The 25917-nt window shown below is 34.7% G+C and overlaps 1 protein-coding gene across 4 annotated transcripts in view; it reads right to left on the minus strand.

Moving 5' to 3' along the window:
- The window catches only part of LOC142324169 (uncharacterized), a 28450-nt gene that overhangs the window by 936 nt on the left and 1597 nt on the right, over positions 1 to 25917 (minus strand). For 2 of the 4 annotated variants that reach the window (XM_075364901.1, XM_075364897.1), the window contains exon 2: positions 15952 to 16098. In XM_075364901.1, the coding sequence (XP_075221016.1) occupies positions 15952 to 16095 (144 nt within the window). In that variant the 5' untranslated portion in view covers positions 16096 to 16098. Of the gene's footprint in view, positions 1 to 7703; positions 7786 to 15776; positions 16099 to 25917 lie in introns of those variants that run through there. The other 2 variants (XM_075364900.1, XM_075364898.1) reach the window with 2 other exon arrangements.

Below are 25917 nucleotides of genomic sequence, written 5' to 3' on the forward strand. Positions count from 1 at the left end.
ATTGCGCAACAGTATGTCATTTCTTTTTGCGTTAAATCGGGTGAAAACGCGACAACAACTTACAGTAACCTTTAGAAGGCTTTTGGAGAGGAGGTTATGTCAAAAGCTCAAGTTTTTTGGTGGCATAAAATTTTTAGTGAAGGCAGAACGAATGTTGAAGATGAAGACCGCAGTGGACGACCATCAACCTCACGGACAGATATCAACTTGACCAGGGTGCGTGAAATAGTACGATCTGATCAAAGATTATCCGTGAAAATGATTGCAGAAGCACTCAACATCGATCGAGAAACAGTTCGTCTAATATTAACTGAAGATCTTGGTACGAGAAAGATTTGTGCAAAAATGGTCCCCAAAAATCTCACACAACAGCGAGAAACACGGAAAATGTGGCAGCCAATCTGTTAGAGCAAACGGAAATCAATCCAGATTTGTTGAGCCGTGTTATCACTGGTGATGAAGATTGGTTTTTTCAATACGATCCAGAGACAAAACGCCAAAGTTCGCAATGGTGCTCAAAGGGATCACCCAGACCACAAAAAGCTTGCATGTCAAAGTCAAAAGTGAAATGCACGCTTGTGAGCTTCTTCGATTACAACGGAATTGTTCATAAAGAGTGGGTGATGCCTCCTGGACAAACAGTTAACCTATATTTCTACAAAGAAATTTTAGAAAGACTTCGTAAACGAGTTCTTCGTGTCCGTGCCAACATTGCTGATAATTGGATTCTGCATCACGATAATGCGCCATCCCATACTGCTCGGTCAGTACAGCAATTTTTAACCTCAAAACAAATTTCAGTACTACCACAGCCACCTTATTCACCAGATATCGCTCCATGCGACTTTTTTCTATTTCCAAGAGTCAAAATGGCGGTCAAGGGACATCATTTTCAAACAACACAAGATGTCCTAAAAGCTGTGACGAGGGTCTTGGAGGATATTACAGAAGATGAGTTCCAGAAATGTTACCATCAATGGCAGAAGCGCAGGAATAAGTGTGTGCAATCAGAGGGAAACTACTTTGAAGGAGACAACACTAAGCATGAGTAAAACGGTAAGCAACATTTTTTTCCACATCAGTCTCATTACTTTATTGTCGCACCTTGTATTTAGTTACATTATTATAATTTTATTTATCATATTGAAATTAACCATAATTTCAATATAAATCCCACAATACTGACAATATATAACAAGTCCATTATGTAAAGATTATTCAGTTTTAAGACCTGTGAGTCAATTTTACAAAATTGAATAAAAAACTTTTATATTGCCATATCGGGCACGCTTGAGAGAAGTAAGCATGTGCTATTTTATCCAGGACAGATGTGGAACATGTGCACATGATAACCCCTTAATTTTATCGTGCAGAGTTATTTGATGTTTCTGGGCTTTGATTTTATTGATGAGCCATCCACCCCGTCTGAAATAAACTGGTATTGGGCAGTCAAAACCCAAACTGTCAGGATTCCCCCAGTTACCGTTATGAAAGTTGTCAAACAGATGGGGGGTCTCTTTGCTCTCTACACAATAGCAGTATTATAGATGTCCTGTACTGGCACAGGACATCACTACAATGCAAGGAGGAAATACATCTACTAGCCAACCGTGATTTTGTGCTGTTACTAGAGATCCAAGGTTATCTGACATTTCTGAAAAACCAAGTTACATAAAAAAGGGAGAAACCCTACACCACAAATAACTTGGTATCTGACGATAAGGTTATATATCCCAGTCTGACAATTAACAGAACATGGTTTTACCTGACAAGACCAGTGCACATTGGGAGAAATTCTTTCGTGCCAACCATATAATAGAACAGGTAGCGGCAATGGAAGGGCAACTTTTTTTTTTTTTTTTTTTTTTTTTTTTTTTTTTTTTTAGTAGGTGAAAAATGATGTGGTGTTATCATCGCCCGAACATGATGAATACACTTTACACTTCATAAAACCAAATTTTAAAAGTTTACAATTAAAAACTAAATAAAAACACCCAGAAATAAAACATGAAATATAAACACAAAACTTAATAGAATAGAAAAATTAAAACAAAATAAAAACTTAAAAAAAGAAGTATAAACACAATAAAAAAAAAAAAAAAAAAAAACACTTTTCCCACCACAACCCCATTTGTTCGCCCTAAAGAATAAAACTGAATGTCTGTGTCACAAACGGCTTCTGAGCCTCGAAACAGTTTAGCAACCAGTGTCCTAAATAGCTCCTAGAGATTACCTAACAGCGTGAGTGGACTAAGCGCGGTGCCACACACCACCAACTTACATGTCTCAACCACTCACTTGTCATATATTTGCTAAAATAGGTAGCCACACCCTGTCAACTACTAAAAATATATATGACATCGATAAATTAAAATTTACTTCATCTAGACAGCAATTCGCTGCCACACCTAGGTCGCTGAATGTCAGCAAGTACCTGTCCACCATATAAAGCCCTCGGAATCTTAATTGGCTGGTGGTGAGCCATATATCTCTAGGTTAGCTTCCCTCTGGAGTACGGTAGGAGTCTTTTCCGTAAGTAAACTATTGATGCCAGTTGAACAAAGCAACCACATCAAGATATTCCCACATGCTCCAACAATGCGGCTTTCGCCACTTGGGTGGCCAATTTTCCCCTTGACCTTTAAGATCCAGGGTGACCCGGTCTCTGGCCCTCCCCCCCAAGAGCAGTCAAACATCAGGTGTTCATTTGACTGGACCTCCCCGAAGATGCACAGCTTATCAGCTCCCAGGCAGAACCAAAACAGATAATGATTCAAGTTAACATGGTTGATGAGCACCTGGGTACCCGTTGCCCTTAAAAATGAATTCAAGGCACACCATCTCCCCTCCCCCAGATCCTGTATAAACTTGTAAAGGAATCTTCCCTTAAGTCGTGGTTCCCATTCCAACTTCCATCGTGAGGCTCTGCAGCCTCTTCCACATGCGAAAGATGGGTAACTAAACGAAATTTAGTTCTAGTGTATTCTGATCACCATTCGATTCCGGTACTGGCCCAGCCTGAAACAGCAACCCAAATACCTTGGCCTCCCAACTTCCACATGGCTACTTGAACTTTCAACACTAAATTGATTGCGAGAGCCTTTCCCAATACAGTGGTAGCCTCGTAGGAGGTTGTTTTAAAAAACCAGTTCATACAATTACGGCTCTGCACTGGGCACTCCTTCAATTTTGAACATGCGCTAATCATATTCAACCTGTGCCCAAACAGGCGCCGCATAAGAGGCCATGCTGTTGAAGTATGTACACCATGTACATTTGACGACCAGACAAATCATAGTCCTTCCAAGCAATCCACCTAAGTTTGCGCATCACTGAGACGGCATCCACCGCTACTTGCCTAATGTGGGTGCTAAACAGTAACTTCTCATCAAACAAAACACCTAGGTACTTATGAATTATCACTCGGCTAATTACACAGGTTTTATACTTAATGTGGGGGGTTTCAGCTCTACGATAATTTGTCTGCACCCTTAAGAAGCATAAACTTCATCTTGGGCACAGAAATGTTTAAATTCTGAATATCCATCCAGCCCTCCGCAGTTGTCAAGACTATTTGCGCTCGATATTCCAGCTGCGGTCGTGAATTACCACGAACTAAAAGAACACAGTCATCAACAAAAGCCTGGGCCATAACCCCCTTCTGGGAATGTCTATCCCAGAAACCCACTGAATAACAGGTTCCACAGGAAGGGATTAAAAGTATGTAAAATATTAGCACCCCGTAGAAATAAAAACAACTGATCCAAAGCTTCTTTATTATTGGCCAGGATTTGATGAAAATTCCTGGGCAATTTAAATTTACAACGCAAACTTGATGAATTAGCATCATATGTAACCACAAACCAAACGGCCTAATGACTATAGAAGTTTTTTTTTCTTTTTTTTTCTTCTCTACTCTCCCCGACCGGATATCCAATTAAGTATACTCAGTCGGGGAGAGTGTCCTTTTACTCTCAAAGGAGGCGTCCCCCACCAGCCGGCTATACGTCCGGCACGGCAGGTTGGCCTCCCCGGTCTCGGATCTTTTGTTTTACATTGCCTGCCTCTAATCCCCCGCTTTAGAGCCAAGGTCCGGCTATGCCATCCTCCAGCGCCTCAGCAGAGAACCGGGACTCGGTCTTTACGCCTTTGGCCTCTAATCGACAGCGCCGACCCCACAAAGAGCCTAGGCTCCCGCAGGGACGACCCCGCCGACCGGGACTTGGTCTTTTATTTTAACCCAAACTCAAACTCCCCTGGAGTTCACCCCCTTCTCAGGTACCGCACACCAAGGCGTACAGGCCCTCCATGGAGTGACTGTCCGCCCTACCCTACTGTTTATACTCCCGTTCTTCTGTCTTCATCCTCTTTGGCCCGCAGGACCTCCCCGGCGAACCTGCGGAACCATTCCCAGTTCTCATTGTTGTACCCTAACCGGTTTATGAGATTTTCTGGTGTAAGACCATTAATTACTATTTGACCTCTGTTAACGGCCCATCTTGGACATATGAACAACGTATGTTCGGCATCGTCGTTCTCTGGACAATAGATGCACTGCGGGGTGGCTCTCTTCCCGATTCTATACCGATACTGACCGAAAGAGCCGTGCCCCGACAGTAATTGTGTCATGCAAAAATTGACATCTCCGAGTCTATTGTTATTCCAGGTTTTAATATTAGGGATTAGGCGTCTGGTCCATTCTCCCACTCTGGACCCTGCCCGCTCTTCTTGCCATTCTTGTTCTATAATCCCTTCCATCTCTTCTTTCGGCATACCGCTGTGTCTGAGGGTTCTGGCTTTTATCTGAAGGTCTATGGGTAGGACCCCGGTCAGTACGCACAGCGCGTAATACGATACCGTACAGTAACTAGCAGCTACACGCAGCAATGCCAGTCTATGGTCACTTCTCGACTTCTTTTTATTTCGCTGTATGTTCATTGCCGCCCCCCATATGGGAGCCGCATACAGTACCGCCGAAGTGATAGCCGCGGTTATCAATCTTCGAATAACCATTTTAGGTGTGCCGTGGTTTTGAAATAATCCTCTTAATCCCTTTACAGCAGGAGTAACTCTCCCACAAATCATATCAATATGCTTGCTGAACCTTAAATTTTTGTCCAGAAGTACCCCCAAGTATTTTGTTTCTTTTACTTCATCGATTCTCTGTCCTCTGATATTTAGATTCACACTTCTTAATGGTCTTCTACCCGAGAGGACCAGGCAACAGGATTTATTAGGAGCTATTTCTAATTTGTTATCCTCCATCCATTCATCTATTGTTCTAAGCGCTTGGTTTGCCTTGTTCTCCAGTTCATTAATATCTCTGTCTTCTACTAATATTGCGATATCATCCGCGTATCCTACTATCGATACCCCTTCGGGGTAGTTCAGCCTGAAGATTTTATCACAGAAAACATTCCATAAGGTTGGGCCAAGGACAGATCCCTGCGGCACCCCTCCGAATACCTGAAAATATGGCTTTCCTTTCGAGGGTTTTGACGTCTATGAACCTATTTTGCAGATATTGATCTATCTGATTTACTAAGTATTTACTTATTTGCATGGCTTGAAGCGCCTCAATGATGGCTGTCCAGGGGACCGTACCAAATGCGTTTCTAACATCAAGCATTATGATCATGGGGATTTTTCTAGTCCTCCATGTACCGCTTCTGCAATTTAATGCCCAGTTTTTTACCTTCTCGACTGCGGTCACTGTGGACCGTCCCTTTCTAAATCCGTATTGTTCCGGATGTAGACATTGTTTTTCCTCTATTTCCTCTCTAAGTCTATTTTCTTAGAACTACTATAGAATGACTACTTAGAACTACTCTTCGAACTACTACTTAGAACTACTCTTAGAATGACTATAGAACTACTTCATCTCAATGATTCTCTGGAAATCAATAACGGCCAAGACCTTATAAGATTGGTAAACCCATATCCTGTTTATAAAAACATTAGCCGTAATCTAGTAAGAATACTCTAGTTGAAATGCTAACACAGAGTGCACCAGTTTAGCCTGTCCAGTAAAAAAGTGTTTTCCAGTCAGTGATATACTTTGTATACCAAGTTACGGTTCAATCTCTAAAGGAAGTAATATTGGGGAGCAATACAGGCTTTATTGACTGAACTGTAGGCTTTACTGACTGTAGGCTTTATTGACTAAAGCCTACAGTTACCAGGATAATGTATAAAACTAAGAAAAACTATTTATACCATGTTTTCAACTTATCTAATGAGAGCTTAATATAAAAGATGCCCTGTCTTTCCAAAATTACAAAAATTTATTTAAAAAAAACTATTACAGTTACAGCTGTGCGGTTTGTAGCAAAAGAAAGATAAAATTATCAAGTTTTTTTATATTGGTTTGTTGCAGGTAGAGGCAGAGTAGAGGGCATTGCAATCAGTTTTTTATAAAATGGCATCAATCCAGGAGAAAGCGTAATGTATGTTCTGGTATCAAGAGTAAAAATCATCAATTACTATGCAGTGCAGTTTTAGAAGGAAATACAGATGACCACCACCTGATAATAAGATTATCATTGCACAGTATGCAAATTTTTTGGAGTGGAAGTATAGTCGACCTTCAACAAACAGGATGGCCATCCATCAGTGAAGAGGAGTTCAAGGTCGTTCAGAAAACATTTCTACATAGCTCTTCCAAATCTACCCATCACACATCTCATGAATTAGGGATTCCCCGATCAATAGTCAACAGTGCACAAAATTTTACACAAGAAACTAAGATTGCATGCATATAAAGTTCACATATTGTAATATGTACAGCCAGATGACGACCCTCGTCATGCTGCCTTTGCGACTGAGATTTCGCAACAACTTGATAACGAGTACCTGTAGCGTGTTTTTTCAGATGAGGCTTCTTTCCACACCTCCGGGAAAGTAAACAGGCATAATGTAAGAATACGGGGCTCATAAAATCCGTACTTTACCAAAGAAAAATATGACAGATTTCCCCTAAAGTGAATGCATGGTGCAGTTTGATTTATTAACAGAAACATCGGTCCCTTCAACACTTTACTATACCTCAATTAAATGACTTGTAACCCAAGGTGGTTTTCCAGCTGGATTGCACACCACCACATTACGGATTCCTAGTTTGAGATATTCTGAGTGAATCATTTCATGGCAGATGGATTGAGCGCAATCGTCCCACTTCCTGACCACCATGATCACTAGACATAATTCGCTTAGATGTTTTCCTCTGGGATTATGTTAAAGACAGGGTCCATGCAACACCCGTACCTAATCTGAACACATTGAAACGAAGAATAAACTAAAATTGTTGCTAGTCCGTTACCAAAGAAATGTTGACCAACACGTGGTGTGAAATTGTTTATCGGTTGGACATCTTACAAGCGACAAAAGACGTACATGCTGAAGTTTATTAACATGGTAAAAAAACTTGTTAACTTTCTCTTTGTTTTGCCACAAACTACACTGCTTTAACTGTGATGCTATTTTTATACTAGATTTTTGTAATCATCAAAATACTTTACACACAACCTGTACAATTACAATTATAAGAAAAATTAATAAAAACCATCTGATGTGGAAACCACATGACTTCCTTGTACACCTATTAAATTACATATATACATTTTTTGCTGTACTTCATTTAAACTTATTTCATTTGAGTGAGATATGATTCAATTCTTTAATAAAGAGGACAGTTACACAATTGGTGAAATATTAGTTTTTATTAGCACCACATATTTATACGATTACTAGCGAACCCGACAGACGTTGTCCTGACGTGGCATTGTTCTGTAATAAATGCACAACACATAAATATAAGTAACTTATTTAAGTTAAAATTACCAGAAATGTGGACGAAATTTCATTAATATGACTAATTATCAGTTTGTGATTGTTGTATTATTGTAATGGGTTTATTGATTAATTATGTGTAGTATGGTTAATATTTTCACTAAATATTGAGATATCTGATGAAAATCGAAACGTCGTAAAATTAATAATTAGTGTAATTAATAAATTTTGGTACTTACATATTAACGCCACCGCAGCTACAGCTTTATTTAAAAACAAAGTAGTCGATCGGATTTCGGTGGAAAATGGGCCGATATAGAGTTTAACATAGATTCTAAACAGTCTCTTTATTAATTTTAATAATGGTTATTTATATTTATTTATTTTATAAATATAATTTAACCAAACTTAACCTACACTCGCTAACTTTGACTAATTAACAGGAGTGTTTTGATTATTTAAATAATAAACAATTGCAATAATTACTGAATTTATTAAATAAATACTCAAAAAATTACGGTATTAATTAGTCAAGGTTAGCGAGCGTAGGTTAAGTTTGGTTAAATTATATTTATAAAATAAATAAATATAAATAACCATTTATTAAAATTAATAAAGAGACAGTTCATTTTCAACCGAAATCCGATTGACTACATTTTTTTAAATAAAGCTGTAGCTGCGGTGACGTTAATACGTAAGTGCCTAAATTTTCATTCACGTTACTTCTAATTTTCACTTTAGATAATTTTAAAAAAGTACTTCCTGCATTTTTTTTTAATTTAATAATTTTGAAGTTTCATAACCATGTGATAGCTTAATTAATGAATTAATAAAAAATTAAAGCGCTGTAAAAAGGCAACGTTGTTAAAATTTTAGTAGAAATTTTTATCATTTTTCCCATTCTTTATTTTAACATCTATTTTACCAAATTTTAGATAATTGTAAATTAAAAACAATTTTAGAAACGTTTTTATAAAATTAATCAGCTACAAAAATTATAACTTCAATTTTTTAAATATACTTTAAACTATAATTATTATACGTAAATTATATTTTAATTTTATAAATGTTATAATTTATTTTACAAACTGACATTTTTATTTTCAAGGAGCCATTCAATACTTCATAAGTTGCATAGAATCAAATGAGAACTGACAATTTAAATTTGTAGTTTAAGTTGATTGTTATTGAATGCAAGTGTATACATCACTAAAATTCATGTAAAATACTCACGTCAATCAATACTGCATCTTACAAATTTGGACAATGTATATTTTTTAATTACACTTTAAAATAATATTCTCAATAAGCGCGCAATTCTGGCAGACTTGGCAATGCTTCGCTATTGCTAGATTTGAGTGTACATACAAATTAAATGAACACAATTGAAAGTTTCATAAAACCTTAAAAACAATGAACATTAGGAACTTCACAAAAAATTTAAACCTTTCACTTTATAAAAGTCAGAATGTAAATAAATCCAATTGTCAGAACAGCACTACTTATCGGATTTAATTCAAACTACTCTCTAAACATAGTAGACTGTTAAAAATATGAATTTTAATGTAATAACAACATTAAGCTACAAAGCAAGTAACTGATATGTAAAAAAGCAACAAAATAAAAAAATGTCCTAGAATCCGATCGCACCACCAACTACCGGTTCCGACTGATATGCCAAAAATGAAAAACAAATTCTAAAACGCGATTGCAGCGCTGCCTACAGGATTTAATTGTGAACCTTAATTAACCATCGCAAGATCAATAACACATAAATTAATTAATTAATTAAAAACACATTTTCTATCGGATCAAATTGTGAATCTAATCCATTCTCAAATCACACACACAAAATTTCATCAAAATCAGTCCAGCCGTTTAGGAGAAATTCAGTGACATACACACATACAGAAGAAATATAAATATAAAGATTAATTCATGAAATATTAGGATAGAGTAAAAGTCCCTTTATTACCTGTATTACTAAATCAGTATTATTCATATCTTTGTGAGTTGCTGATTAACAAAAGTTTCACATTTCTAGTGTTTCATGTAAATAACGTTAATAAAAATTAAACTATTCCATTTAGTGAACTCCTGTATACTCGTTTAAATACTGGTGTAAAATACCGACCTTACAGTGAGAAATATTCAGTTTTTATTACTGGATTATTTGGTGAATAATAAAAAATTAAAAAGAAACAATCGTACAGGATAAAAAAAGATAACATGAAGAACTATATCACAAAAAAATGACACGAAGATGAATATGAAGAGGTAGAAAATGTTAAGAACACAGGAAAAATAAAAAGAATAAGAGATGATGATGAATATAGAGAGAGAGTAAATTTGAAAACTAGAGAACTTTTTTTTTGTCTTCAGTCATTTGACTGGTTTGATGCAGCTCTCCAAGATTCCCAATCTAGTGCTAGTCGTTTCATTTCAGTATACCATCTACATCCTACATCCCTAACAATTTGTTTTACATATTCCAAACGTGGTCTGCCTACACAATTTTTCCCTTCTACTTGTCCTTCCAATATTAAAGCGACTATTCCAGGATGCCTTAGTATGTGGCCTATAAGTCTGTCTCTTCTTTTAACTATATTTTTCCAAATTCTTCTTTCTTCATCTATTTGCCGCAATACCTTTTCTTCATTTGTCACTTTATCCACCCATCTGATTTTTAACATTCTCCGCATTTCAAAAGCTTCTAATCTTTTCTTCTCAGATACTCCGATCGTCCAAGTTTCACTTCCATATAAAGCGACACTCCAAACATACACTTTCAAAAATCTTTTCCTGGCATTTAAATAATTTTTTATGTAAACAAATTATATTTCTTACTGAAGGCTCGTTTCGCTTGTGCTATTCGGCATTTTATATCGCTCCTGCTTCGTCCATCTTTAGTAATTCTACTTCCCAAATAACAAAATTCTTCTACCTCCATAATCTTTTCTCCCCCTATTTTCACATTCAGCGGTCCATCTTTGTTATTTCTACTACATTTCATTACTTTTGTTTTGTTCTTGTTTATTTTCATGCGATAGTTCTCGCGTAGGACTTCATCTATGCCGTTCATTGTTTCTTCTAAATCCTTTTTACTCTCGGCTAGAATTACTATATCATCAGCAAATCGTAGCATCTTTATCTTTTCACCTTGTACTATTACTTCGAATCTAAATTGTTCTTTAACATCATTAACTGCTAGTTCCATGTAAAGATTAAAAAGTAACGGAGATAGGGAACATCCTTGTCGGATTCCCTTTCTTATTACGGCTTCTTTCTTATGTTCTTCAATTATTACTGTTGCTGTTTGGTTCCTGTACATGTTAGCAATTGTTCTTCTATCTCTGTATTTGAACCCTAATTTTTTTAAAATGCTGAACATTTTATTCCAGTCTACGCTATCGAATGCCTTTTCTAGGTCTATAAACGCCAAGTATGTCGGTTTGTTATTCTTTAATCTTCCTTCTACTATTAATCTGAGGCCTAAAATTGCTTCCCTTGTCCCTATACGTTTCCTGAAACCAAATTGGTCTTCTCCTAACACTTCCTCCACTCTCTTCTCAGAATTCTAGTTAAGATTTTTGATGCATGACTAGTTAAACTAATTGTTCTGTATTCTTCACATTTACCTGCCCCTGCTTTCTTTGGTATCATGACTATAACACTTTTTTTGAAGTCTGACGGTAATTCCCCTTTTTCATAAATATTACACACCAGTTTATATAATCTATCAATCGCTTCCTCACCTGCATTGCGCAGTAATTCTACAGGTATTTCGTCTATTTCAAAAGCTTCTAATCTTTTCTTCTCAGATACTCCGATCGTCCAAGTTTCACTTCCATATAAAGCGACACTCCAAACATATACTTTCAAAAATCTTTTCCTGACATTTAAATTAATTTTTGATGATTGACTAGAGAACATGTACACAAATTAAGATCAGAAGAGTAATACAAAACCAAAGAGAAATTTCTTTTTTATTGTTTGTGGGGAAAAACGCCTGGGCATTATCATCGCCCAGTAGTTATTAGTAAAAGGGTAAAAAACTCCGAAATAATAAACTATAGAAGGTGTAAACGTAATATTAATCATATAATAAAAATTTACTAAAACAAGCAAAGAAGGCAAAAAAAAAACTCAAAACCAATACCACAGATAAAATTGATAAAATATAAAAGTTAAAAAAATAGATTAAAGAAAGTATATAAAACTTGCCTAACTCCGACGGGTTGTGCAAAACCCCGTCCCCTGATAGTAAAATTAAACACATAGAACCAAAAAATCAAATTGAAAATAAAGGTTAAAATTATTAAAAATACTCTCCTTATAGAAAAACACATATGAGCATATTAAATCCTTTGCAGTAACCCGATACTATGCAAAAAGAGAAACACCCGATCCAAAATCCCGCTATTGTTGCACAAGATATCACGGATGTTTCCGGGTATATTAAACTGATGATGCAACGCCGCATAACATATGCAGTCCATGAGAATGTGGTGGACAGTCATGCGGCAGTTGCATCGTGTGCACAGGGGTGGATCTTCTCCTGACATTAGGTATTCGTGTGTCCCAACCGTAACCGGCAGAGGACCACTACCTCACGACGAGAGTTTCTGCAAGAGGAGCCCCCATGGCAACACTGAATCCTTAATCCGTCAGAGTTTATTATCGATAATAGTCGTCCAGTCACTTTGCCACCTTGCTCGCAGTGATTGTTTTATGAATGATAAAATCAAAGGTAGCAACTCGGGTGGTGAAAGGAGGCTGAATATACGCTTCCTTGGCAGCAGAATCTGCTCTTTCGTTACCTACAATTCCAACATGGCTAGAGATCCAGAAAAAACCTACCTCCCTGCTGCGTTTACCTAACTCAGCGATTTTATCATAAATGTTAATGATGACAGGATGTCTGGAATAAAGGTTTTCCAACGCCAATAAAGAGAAAAATGATCGGAAACAAAAAACAAATTAACAAAATAATAATAAACTCCGATAGCGAGAATACTGTCCAACAATACCACAGGAGTAATGAACTAAAAGATAAGAATTTTTTGCAAATAATTAAAGATTGAGCATGTATGCCTCAGTATATATGTTGTTCTTCTCAGGGGCTATTTTTCCATCAACTTTAATGCAGATAAAATTAAACAGAAATTAAACTAGAAAAAACAAAAATAGTACGATTCTAAATTATAATTTTCAATTAATATTAAATAATCAGATGGTTCACCAAATCTATTACATATACACATATGTAATAATGCCTAATTAATTACATTTACACATTTTGCAAAGTACATAACATTTTATTTCACTAATAATGATTTTTTTTCATATTTTTTTATTGTTAATATTTATTGTATTTCTTTTTTACAATTACAGGTTAATAATTATTAAATCAATATATATTAAAAAAAAAGTAAAAAAATAAAAATAAATAACATGATGAAGTCTGATTCAAACCGATATGCCTTCTCCTTGTAAGATCTAAACATTTCATTAATTAAAATTTCATTTGGCTAAAATTCTGGAACCAATGAAAATAAGTACCACTTATGATATATTGTTGAAAAGCTCCCAATCAGATATTATTACTGCAGTTAAGAAAAAGTCCAAAATCCAAACCGTTTTGGAACTTTGGATTTTTTTGGACACTTTTGGTCCAGTCGATTGCAATCAAAAGGGAAGGTGCACAACTAGATGTTACAACAGTTCTAAATCAAAAATTTCAACAACCTACAGAAAATTGTTTTTGAATTATGATCTATAGATACACACGTATATACAGATGTCACACCAAAACTACTCAAAATGAATTCAGGGATGGAAAAAATGGATATTTCCGTTGAAAATTGAAATTTTTCACGATAAAAATACTTCCTTTACTTCGTACTAGGAAGTAAAAAAGATAGGCTTGAAAAATTAGACCAGTATATTACACATTATGATATAATAAGATTTGGTAAAGAAAAGAAGTATAAAATTTAAAGACTGTAACGAGAAAAAAGTACATAAGGAAATAAAACTAGTATACAAAATTTTGACATAGACCAAATCGAAATGGGTTTTTTCCCTGAATTCAAAAATGTTAACCCAACTTTTCTATTATCCTTAGTTTTCAATTTTCACCCTTGATCAGTGTTATTTATGTTTTGGAGATTATGCAATTATGTTATGGTATTACGTATTTCTAATACATAAAACTGTATTCATTAAATATAGTGTCCCATATAAAACGCAACCCATCAATCACTCATCCATGAAATTTCACAAGTCAAGCTTACTCCCCTACTCATTACTGAAATGGACTCATCCAACATCTGAACATCGCGGCGACACAGTAGAAAACTACCGATAGTAACAACAATGCAATCACAACGTTCAGAGACAAGATGGTGTTTTCGCTAGATGAACGTGTTCTCATTGTTGAGTCATACTTCAGTACGAAATCAGTGGTTGCAGTGCAAGATTTATTTCGCCATAAGTACCCGGATAAACCAGCTCCTAACAAAACATCAGCATTAAGGTTAGTTGCAAAATTTAGAGAGACCGGTTCTGTTAATAACAAGGAACACAAAAGATCTGCGTCAGTGTTGAATACAGTTATAGTCACTGAAATCAAAGACCGATTACTCACCTCGCCAAATAAATCGATCAGACGTTTGTCTGCAGAAATTAATTTGTCTAAATCGACTGTTCATCGGGCGACCAAACAATTACAATTACGAACTTATCGCATTCAAACGGTTCATCAACTTCTTGATAACAAACAAAGAAAAACGGCTACAATACTGTCAACGGTTCCGTCAATTTCTGCGTGAGGAAATTAATGTTATGGATTTCTTATTTTTCACAGATGAAGCACGGTTTCATTTGGTTGGCTACGTAAACAGCCAAAACAATAGAATTTGGAGCGCTGAAAATCCCCATGTTTATCACAAAAAACAATTACACTCACAGAAGTCGGGCGTGTGGTGCGCGATATTGCGGAAGAAAATAATCGGTGCTATTTTTTTCGAGTACACCATTAATGCAGAACAATATCAGGATATTTTATTTCGGTTCATCGCACTCTTGGAAGAGGAAGACAGACACTGCTGGCTACAACATGACGGTGCGACATCGCACTACGCAGGTTCAACTTCTGATTTCGTCGAGGAATTCTTCAGTAATTGTGTTATCGGTCGAGGCTTGTGGCCACCAAGATCTCCAGATTTGACTGCGGCGGATTTTTTTTCTACAGGGTTACCTCGAAGAAAAAGCCTACAGCAACAAACCACAAACACTTGAACGATTGAAAGTCAATATTGAACAAGCTGTATTAAATATCCGGCCACAAACTTTGAAAAAAGTTGCAAGAAATGCAGTAAAAAGAATTGAAGCTTGTATTCAAGAAAATTGCGGCCACTTCTAACATTTACTCTAAATGTAAGATAATGGATGGTAATAATAAAAATTACATTTACATTTACACATGCCTTTTTATTATTTCAATACCTACCAATATAAGTTCGGGTTGCGTTTTATATGGGACACCCTGTATATAAAAATTATGATGTTGATTTAGAAGTGGCATACAGCAATACAATTAGTCATAACTGCTTGAAGATGCAATTCATCCAATTTGTAAACAAGTGAGCAGAAACCGCTTTGAATTGCTGCTGAGCGTGTTTCATGGCGCCAACAATGAAAATGCAGCATGTGACAGCACGTCAGCCTTGACAGTGTACAAAATTACATCGACATGCAATGTCAGGACATAAGTTAAAATATTACACCCACTCCGTTAATCACCACCCTTAACTAAACCCCCCCCCTCCATGTAGGGGGATGTTTGCAAAAGTAATGAAGGAATATTGTATTGTCACCTGACCTTAATAACTGTGTGAAATTTCATTAATTGACAATGTCAGAAATTATGCTAAATTAAGGATGCAAGATTTGGGAACAAACATGATAAAAAAAACCATTGTGAGTAACTTTGATATAATTAGGTTCATTCATTTTCACTTTTGGGACAAAAAATAAATCTAATTTTGTATACCAGTGTATTTAAAAGCTGTAACAAATATGTTAAAATAGAAAGGCTACTACTAATTAAAAGGAGAATGCAATAATAAATCTTTCAAGTGATGTATAAATAAAAATTACATGTTTAGAGATCAGTCCATCATCTGTCTTAACACATGGTACAAACAAAAATTCCGTTTCCCCTACTTCATCATTGATTTCTTCTTTAATTTCACAACATAATGGATTATAATCATCATATGAACCACCAACTGAAGTATTCATACTCTGCAACAAATATACATCATAAATCAAGAATTTGTTTTTTCAAACATTTTATATATATTACTATATCAAATAAAATATTTTAAAATAAATAATTATTTCTACCAGATACAGCAATTAAACACGTAAAAGGAGATGAAAATTTAATAATAGTTGGAGATTGGAATGCAAGCATTGGAAAAGGCAAGGAAGGAAATATAGTGGGTGAATACGGGCTGGGCAAAAGGAATGAAAGAGGCGACCGACTTATAGAGTTTTGCACGAAGTATAATTTAGTAATTGCCAACACCCAATTTAAAAATCATAATAGAAGAATATACACTTGGAAAAAGCCAGGCGATACTGCAAGGTATCAGATAGATTATATCATGGTTAAGCAAAGATTTAGAAATCAACTCGTTCTGCAAAACTTACCCTGGAGCAGACATTGATAGCGACCATAATTTGGTGATAATGAAATGTAGATTGGGGTTTAAAAACCTGAAGAAAAGGTGTCAGATGAATCGGTGGAATTTACAGAAGCTTGAAGAAGAGGAGGTAAAGAAGATTTTTGAGGAGGACATCGCAAGAGGTCTGAGTAAAAAAGATAAGGTAGAAAATGTAGAAGAAGAATGGGAGAATGTTAAAAAGGAAATACTTAAATCAGCAGAAGCGAACTTAGGTGGAACAAAGAGAACTGGTAGAAAACCTTGGGTTTCAGACGATATATTGCAGCTCATGGATGAACGTAGAAAATATAAGAATGCTAGTGATGAAGAAAGTAAAAGGAACTATCGGCAATTAAGAAATGCTATAAACAGGAAGTGCAAACTGGCAAAAGAAGAGTGGATTAAAGAAAAGTGTTCAGAAGTGGAAAGAAAAATGAACATTGGTAAAATAGACGGAGCATACAGGAAAGTTAAGGAAAATTTTGGGGTACATAAATTAAAATGTAATAATGTGTTAAACAAAGATGGTACACCAATATATAATACGAAAGGTAAAGTCGATAGATGGGTGGAATATATTGAAGAGTTATACAGAGGAAATGAATTAGAGAAAGGTGTTATAGAGGAAGAAGAGGAAGTTGAGGAGGATGAAATGGAAGAAACAATACTGAGATCTAAATTTAAGAGAGCATTAAAAGATTTAAAGGGCAGAAAGGCTCCTGGAATAGACGGAATACCTGTAGAATTACTGCGCAGTGCAGGTGAGGAAGCGATTGATAGATTATACAAACTGGTGTGTAATATTTATGAAAAAGGGGAATTTCCGTCAGACTTCAAAAAAAGTGTTATAGTCATGATACCAAAGAAAGCAGGGGCAGATAAATGTGAAGAATACAGAACAATTAGTTTAACTAGTCATGCATCAAAAATCTTAACTAGAATTCTATACAGAAGAATTGAGAGGAGAGTGGAAGAAGTGTTAGGAGAAGACCAATTTGGTTTTAGGAAAAGTATAGGGACAAGGGAAGCAAGTTTAGGCCTCAGATTAATAGTAGAAGGAAGATTAAAGAAAAACAAACCGACATACTTGGCGTTTATAGACCTAGAAAAGGCATTCGATAACGTAGACTGGAATAAAATGTTCAGCATTTTAAAAAAATTAGGGTTCAAATACAGAGATAGAAGAACAATTGCTAACATGTACAGGAACCAAACAGCAACAGTAATAATTGAAGAACATAAGAAAGAAGCCGTAATAAGAAAGGGAATCCGACAAGGATGTTCCCTATCTCAGTTACTTTTTAATCTTTACATGGAACTAGCAGTTAATGATGTTAAAGAACAATTTAGATTCGGAGTAACAGTACAAGGTGAAAAGATAAAGATGCCACGATTTGCTGATGATATAGTAATTCAAGCCGAGAGTAAATGGATTTAGAAAAAACAATGAACGGCATAGATGAAGTCCTACGCAAGAACTATCGCATGAAAATAAACAAGAACAAAACAAAAGTAATGAAATGTAATAGAAATAACAAAGATGGACCACTGAATGTGAAAATAGGAGGAGAAAAGATTATGGAGGTACAAGAATTTTGTTATTTGGGAAGTAGAATTACTAAAGATGGACGAAGCAGGAGCGATATAAAATGTCGAATAGCACAAGCAAAACGAGCCTTCAGTAAGAAATATAATTTGTTTACATCAAAAATTAATTTAAACGTCAGGAAAAGATTTTTGAAAGTGTATGTTTGGAGTGGCGCTTTATATGGAAGTGAAACTTGGACAATCGGAGTATCTGAGAAGAAAAGATTAGAAGCTTTTGAAATGCGGTGCTATAGGAGAATGTTAAAAATCAGATGGGTGGATAAAGTGACAAATGAAGAGGTATTGCGGCAAATAGATGAAGAAAGAAGCATTTGGAAAAAGATAGTTAAAAGAAGAGACAGACTTATAGGCCACATACTAAGACATCCTGGAATAGTCGCTTTAATATTGGAAGGACAGGTAGAAGGGAAAAATTGTGTAGGCAGGCCACGTTTGGAGTATGTAAAACAAATTGTTGGGGATGTAGGATGTAGAGGGTATACTGAAATGAAACGACTAGCACTAGATAGTGAATCTTGGAGAGCTGCATCAAACCAGTCAAATGACTGAAGACAAAAAAAAAACCAGATACATTTGGAATGAAAACAAGATAACTGTAGCTCTTTCAAATTTTTATTACACCATCAGCATTGAAATTTACAAATTACACACAATTAAAATATAGTTAAAAATTTTAAACGAATTCATGAAATATATATATATAAAGGTACAGGAATAAAACAAGTAGTGTCTCTTCTTTTGGAAATTGAGTTATTGCGTTTATCTACTGGATATTTCAACGTACTATCATAAACAATATTTTTGAAGACCAATAGCAGGGTTTGTTGTAGAAAAAAAAATCAGATGTGGCCACTAAATGACTTCTTTGTACGCCTATTAAATTATATATATACTTCTTTTGCCGCAATTAATTAAAACTTATTTCATTTAAAAGTAAGATATGATGCTCCAATTCTTTAATAAGGTGGACAGTTACACAATTTCTGAAATACAAGTTATTATTAACATCTAATATTTATACAATTATTAATTCAGAAAATATTAGGATAGAGTAGAAAGTCACTTTATTACTTGTATTTATCTTTATTACTAGATCAGTATTATTTCTGGTGTCGTATAAACAAAATTTAATTATAATTAAAACTATTCTGCTTAGTATACCGGTTATAAATATTAATTTCCACTTTATGGTGTAAAATATTCAGTTTTTATTATTGGATTATTTGGTGAATAATCAAAAATGAAAAAGAATCAATCATACAGGAAAAGAAAGATAACATAAAAAAATATATCTCAAAAAATCAAAAAGATGAATGAATATGAAGAGGAAGAAAATCTTAAAACCAAAGAAAGAATAAAAAGATTAAGAGAAGATGATAAATATAAAGAGCAAGAAAACGTTAACAAGGAGAGAATAAACAGATTATGAGAGGATGATGAATATAAAGAGATAGAATATTTTAAAACTAGAGAACATGAACACAAATTAAGATCAGAAGAATTATATCAAAGCAAAGAGCGATTAAATGATGAGCAACAAAAAATAAATAAATGAAATGATGCTTTCAACTCCGACTTAGGGAGAATATTGTCCGACAATATCATAGGAGTAATGAACTAAATTTGCAATGCAATTTATTAAAGATCGGGCATGAATGCCTCAGTCTATATGTTCTTCTTGAAAGGGTCTATTTTTCAGTCAACTTTAACGTAGATAAAATTAAACGGAAATTAAATTACAAAATCCAAAAATACTACGATTCTAAATTATAATTTTCAGTTAATATTAATTAATCATATGTTTCACCAAATCCACTACATACACACATATGTAATAATGCCTATTAAATTACATATTTTACATTTTTAAAAGTACATAAAATTTTTTTTTCTAATAACGTATGATTTTTTTCATAGTAATTTTTTAATTATTAATTGTAAAAGTTTTTTTTACAGTCACAGGTTAATAATTATTAATAAATCAATATATTTAAATTAAAGATAGGAGATGAAGTCTGATTCAAATCGATGTGCGTTCCCTTGTACGATCCAAATATTTCATTAATTAAAATTTTATTTGACTATAACTCTGGAACCGATGAAAATAAGTACCACTTATATCGTTTAAATGCTCTCAATACTTATTACTGCAGTTAAGCAAAAGTCCAAATCCAGTTTGTTGGGGATTTTGAGCTTTTTTTGTTCAGTCGATTGCAATCAAAAGTCTGTGTGTGGGATGCATACAGACTTCATGCCGAAACAGGTCAAAATGGATTCAGGGACGGTCAAAATGGATATTTTTTCATTGAAACCCGGAAATCAAAATTTTTTACAATCACAATAATTTTTCTACTTCATACAAGGAAGTAAAAATAACTGTGAAAATATGTTGATCAGGCTGAAAACCAGGTATATCAGTTTTACTGGGTAAAAAATATCACATTAGGTGTTTGCTTCCACCTTTTTTACTGCAATAACCTGTATTAATACAATAACAATGCGAATTTGTTTCTAGTTGTTTAATCATAAAGTTAATAATATGGTTTGGTGTTCTTTTTATTATTTTAAAATGATTCGAGACACTAGTAATTAAAAAAAAATCCAAATACTCCTACCAAGTAACTAGAATCACAGATGTAGGTAAAAGATTAAGAGCCCCGAACAGGCTGGTCTAGTGGTTAACTAGTCATCGCAAATCAGCTGATTTTGAAGTTGAGAGTACTGAGGTTCAAATCCTAGTAAAGGCAGTTACTTTTATACAGATTTGAATACTAGATTGGTGTTCTTTGGTGGTTGGGTTTCAATTAACTACACATCTCAGGAATCGTGGACCTGAGACCTGTACAAGACTATACTTCATTTACACTCATACATATCATCCTCTGACGTAATACTTTACGGTGGTTCCAGAGGCTAAACAAAAAAAGAAAGAAGAGTTCAGTCGCACGAGTTAGGTGATGACTGCTTGTGTTAAAGGTTAATGTTTTTAAAATATTACAGACCTTGAGAAGAATTTCATTACACTCCTAAATTTAATGAAATGAGTGTCAAACATGAAAAAAGTACTTAGCTTAGCTTCCTTAATATGTGTTTGTGATTTGCAGCAAGTAGATATAGAAATCCTACAGTAAGTACAAAATCGCATAACTGTACATTTAAGTATACTGTAAGAATCGATAGAAATAATGTTACTGAAGAGATCTGTCTATTTTAAAGCATTTTTTTCTTTTCATTGGATTACCAAGATAAAAGCTGAATATATACAAAAATCTCTTAGAAATGTTGGATTATCTCCTAAAGATATATGCAAAGAATTCATAGAACTAAATCATTAAAAATTTTTAATGAAACATTAGCTAAGATTAAAAACAATATCACATCATTTAAAGGGTGACGCAAACAACCATTATAACATAAAGGACAGCAAAAAAATAATATACCTGCCTCAAAACCGAGCATTAGCAAAATTATTCATAATGTTCAAAGTGAAAATAAGAATATTAAGATGTCATACGAATCATACAGAACAATATAAAAAAAAAATAAGTTTTTGGTACCCAGAGTTTAATACATGTGGAACATGTAACAAGTACGTTAAAGACATTGGACCGGCAACCAACTCACCGCGCCTGTTAAAAATGGAAAAAAAAATCCAACAAAATTCTAGGACTTTCTTGCCACACGGAATTTAATTAAAATTTTTTTTTTTGTCTTCAGTCATTTGACTAGTTTGATGCAGCTCTCCAAGATTCCCTATCTAGTGCTAGTCGTTTCATTTCAGTATACCCTCTACATCCTACAACCCTAACAATTTGTTTTACATATTCCAAACGTGGCCTGCCTACACAATTTTTCCCTTCTACCTGTCCATCCAATATCAAAGCGACTATTCCAGGATGCCTTAGTATGTGGCCTATAAGTCTGTCTCTTCTTTTAACTATATTTTTACAAATGCTTCTTTCTTCATCTATTTGCCGCAACACCTCTTCATTTGTCACTTTATCCACCCATCTGATTTTTAACATTCTCCTATAGCACCGCATTTCAAAAGCTTCTAATCTTTTCTTCTCAGATACTCCGATTGTCCAAGTTTCACTTCCATATAAAGCGACGGTCCAAACATACACTTTCAAAAATCTTTTCCTGGCATTTAAATTAATTTTTGATGTAAAAAAATTATATTTCTTACTGAAGGCTCGTTTCGCTTTTGGTATTCGGCATTTTATATCGCTCCTGCTTCGTCCATCTTTAGTAATTCTACTTCCCAAATAACAAAATTCTTCTACCTCCATAATCTTTTCTCCCCCTATTTTCACATTCAGTGGTCCATCTTTGTTATTTCTACTACATTTCATTACTTTTGTTTTCTTCTTGTTTATTTTCATGCGATAGTTCTTGCGTAGGACTTCATCTATGCCGTTCATTGTTTCTTCTAAATCCTTTTTACTCTCGGCTAGAATTACTATATCATCAGCAAATCGTAGCATCTTTATCTTTTCACCTTGTACTGTTACTCCGAATCTAAATTGTTCTTTAACATCATTAACTGCTAGTTCCATGTAAAGATTAAAAAGTAACGGAGATAGGGAACATCCTTGTCGGACTCACTTTCTTATTACGGCTTCTTTCTTATGTTCTTCGATTATTACTGTTGCTGTTTGGTTCCTGTACATGTTAGCAATTGTTCTTCTATCTCTGTATTTGAACCCTAATTTTTTTAAAATGCTGAACATTTTATTCCAGTCTACGCTATCGAATGCCTTTTCTAGGTCTATAAACGCCAAGTATGTCGGTTTGTTATTCTTTAATCTTCCTTCTACTATTAATCTGAGGCCTAAAATTGCTTCCCTTGTCCCTATACTTTTCCTGAAACCAAATTGGTCTTCTCCTAACACTTCCTCCACTCTACTCTCAATTCTTCTGTATAGAATTCTAGTTAAGATTTTTGATGCATGACTAGTTAAACTAATTGTTCTGTATTCTTCACATTTACCTGCCCCTGCTTTCTTTGGTATCATGACTTTAACACTTTTTTTTGAAGTCTGACGGAAATTCCCCTTTTTCATAAATATTACACACCAGTTTATATAATCTATCAATCGCTTCCTCACCTGCACTGCGCAGTAATTCTACAGGTATTCCGTCTATTCCAGAAGCCTTTCTGCCATTTAAATCTTTTAATGCTCTCTTAAATATATTGTATTTTTATATATTTTCTTAAATATATTGTATTGTTGGTATATATAGTATATATAAAATTATAAATATAAATTATAAATCTGCTTACCAACAAATATTTGAATAAATTTTAATTTCTATCTTCAGGGACCTAACTAATTATACATATACAGGGGACATTCAACACTTAAAGAGACAAATTGATGTAGAAATGAAAAGTTTTTAGGAGGAGTTTTGTACTTAGTGACTTTAGGTTGTCATCACTGGGATGAGCTGAGAAAACAACTGACGGATAAAAATCGTTTTGATTAAAACCTCAATGTTGCATTTAACAGTGACGTGTCCGCTTGAAGTTTCCACATTAGTTGAACAACGTTCAGCGATCTGTTTTTTTGCTTTTTTAAGGTGAAAAACCGGCTAAAATCTTTTCCCAAATAATTTTACAGTACAATGAAAGTTATTTGAACCGCAGACATTTTTATAAGTTGGTAGAACAAATAAAAAACAGTCAAACCTCAGTGACTCACGAGCAATGTCCAGGCCGGCCAGTTGAAGTGTCAACTCCTTCACTTGAAACCCGCAATGACAACATTATTTGTGAAGACCAACGTACTACAGTTGAACATATAGCATAAACAGTTGCAGTAAGTGTTGGCACAGATCATATCGTTATCAATAACAAGCTCAAGTACAGCAAAACAAGTGCAAGGTAGGTCGCAAAAGAGTTAAGGCAACAACACAAGGAAACAATACTCAAAGTGTGTTCAGACTTGAAAGAACACAATGAAAGGAAAGGTGACCCATTTCTAAACAAGATTTTAATGTGTGATGAAATTTGGGTTCACCATTATTAACCGGAATCCAAAAGACAAAGCACGGAATGGAAAACACACCAGCTCACCTGTCCAAAAGAAATTCACAACGCAAGCATCAGCAGGAAAAGTCATGTTGACCGTCTTTTGGATGCCCAAGGTTGGCTTGACATTTCTCCCGCCACCACCCCATTCGGTCAACCTAAAGCATAAGACCAACTGTCTGTACCACAATCGGCTACTGAGCCTCGAAACAGTTTAGCAACCAGTGACCTAAATAGCTCCTAGAGCTTACCTAACAGCGTGAGGGGACTAAGCACAGTGCCATACACCACCGGCTTACATGTCGCATATATTTACTAAAATGAGTAGGCGCACCCCGTCAACAACTAAAAATATTAATTTTAAAAATAGCTAAAAATTTTAAATAAAATTATAAAATAACTAAAAATAAATTAAAATTTATTTCATCTAGACAGCAATTCTCTGCCACGCCTAGGTTGCTGAATGCCAGCAAGTACCTGTCCACCATATTAAACCACTTGGAGCCTTAATTGCCTGGTGGTCAGCCATTTATCTCTAGGTTAGCTTCCCGCAGCAGTACAGTAGGAGTCTTTCCTCTAAATAAACTACTGATGTTGGTTGAACAAAGCAATCATATCAAGGAACTCCCACACAGTCCGACAATGCGGCTCTTGCCAAATTGACTCGTCGCTTGTGAGTGGCCAATTTTCCCCTTGACCTCTAAGTTCCAGAGTCACTCCCCCCCTCCCCCAAGAGCGGGACAGTCAAACATCAGGTGTTCATTTAACTGGACCTCCCTGTAAACGCACAACTCCTCAGCTGCCAGGCGAAACCAAAACAGTTATCGATTCAAATTAACATGGTTGGCTGAGCACCTGTTGCCCTTAAAAATGAACTCAAGGCATACCATTCCACCAGATCTCGTATAAACTTGTACAGGGATCTTCTTTATAATATATAATATTTCTTTAAAAAGACAAGTCAAGAAAATACTTTACTATAACCAAAAGAATTTTTTTTTCCTTAGAAAATATAAAAAATGACATTCCTTCTTTTACCCCTATACCCTTCATATATAAAATGTAATACACAACATATATATTTTTAAATCAAGTTATATTATGACAAAAATCATTGTCATCCTCTATTATTCCTCCCACAACCACTGGGCAGTTGAACCTAATTTAACCACAATTTACATTACATTTATTCCTGCACGTATAAAAACTGTATTAATAAAATCTGTAACTCTAATTCACATTTATCCCTATCTAAGTTAAAGGTAGTAGTCCCCCTCCCCCAAAAGGTTGGTGCAATTATAGGTATTTATGTACTAGCCCGTTGACCACAACCATAATGATCCTGTAACTTTGAAAATACTTCAAAGTTCGGGATCATTAACATATTTTACATATAAAAATATAAGCATTATTGTTAATCATTATAGATATAAATTAATCAAACTTAACCAATGTTTGCTAACCTTGAATAATTAACAGTAATGTATTGATTATTTAAATAATAAATAATTGAATTGCAATAATTTATTTTTTATAAATACTCAAAACATTACTGTGAAAGTTTAGCAAGCATATAGCAATTACCAATATAAGAATATTAACGATAACCCAAAAGTTTGCGGCTAAAAATGATAGACATAAATTACCAAACTTAATCTGAACTCGCTTAACTCGACTACTTAACAGAATGTTTTAATTATTTAAATGACTGTTATAATTACTGAATTTATTATTTAAATACTCAAAACATTA

Source organism: Lycorma delicatula, chromosome 4, assembly GCF_047948215.1.
Source record: "Lycorma delicatula isolate Av1 chromosome 4, ASM4794821v1, whole genome shotgun sequence".
NCBI classification, from domain to species: Eukaryota; Metazoa; Arthropoda; class Insecta; order Hemiptera; family Fulgoridae; genus Lycorma; species Lycorma delicatula.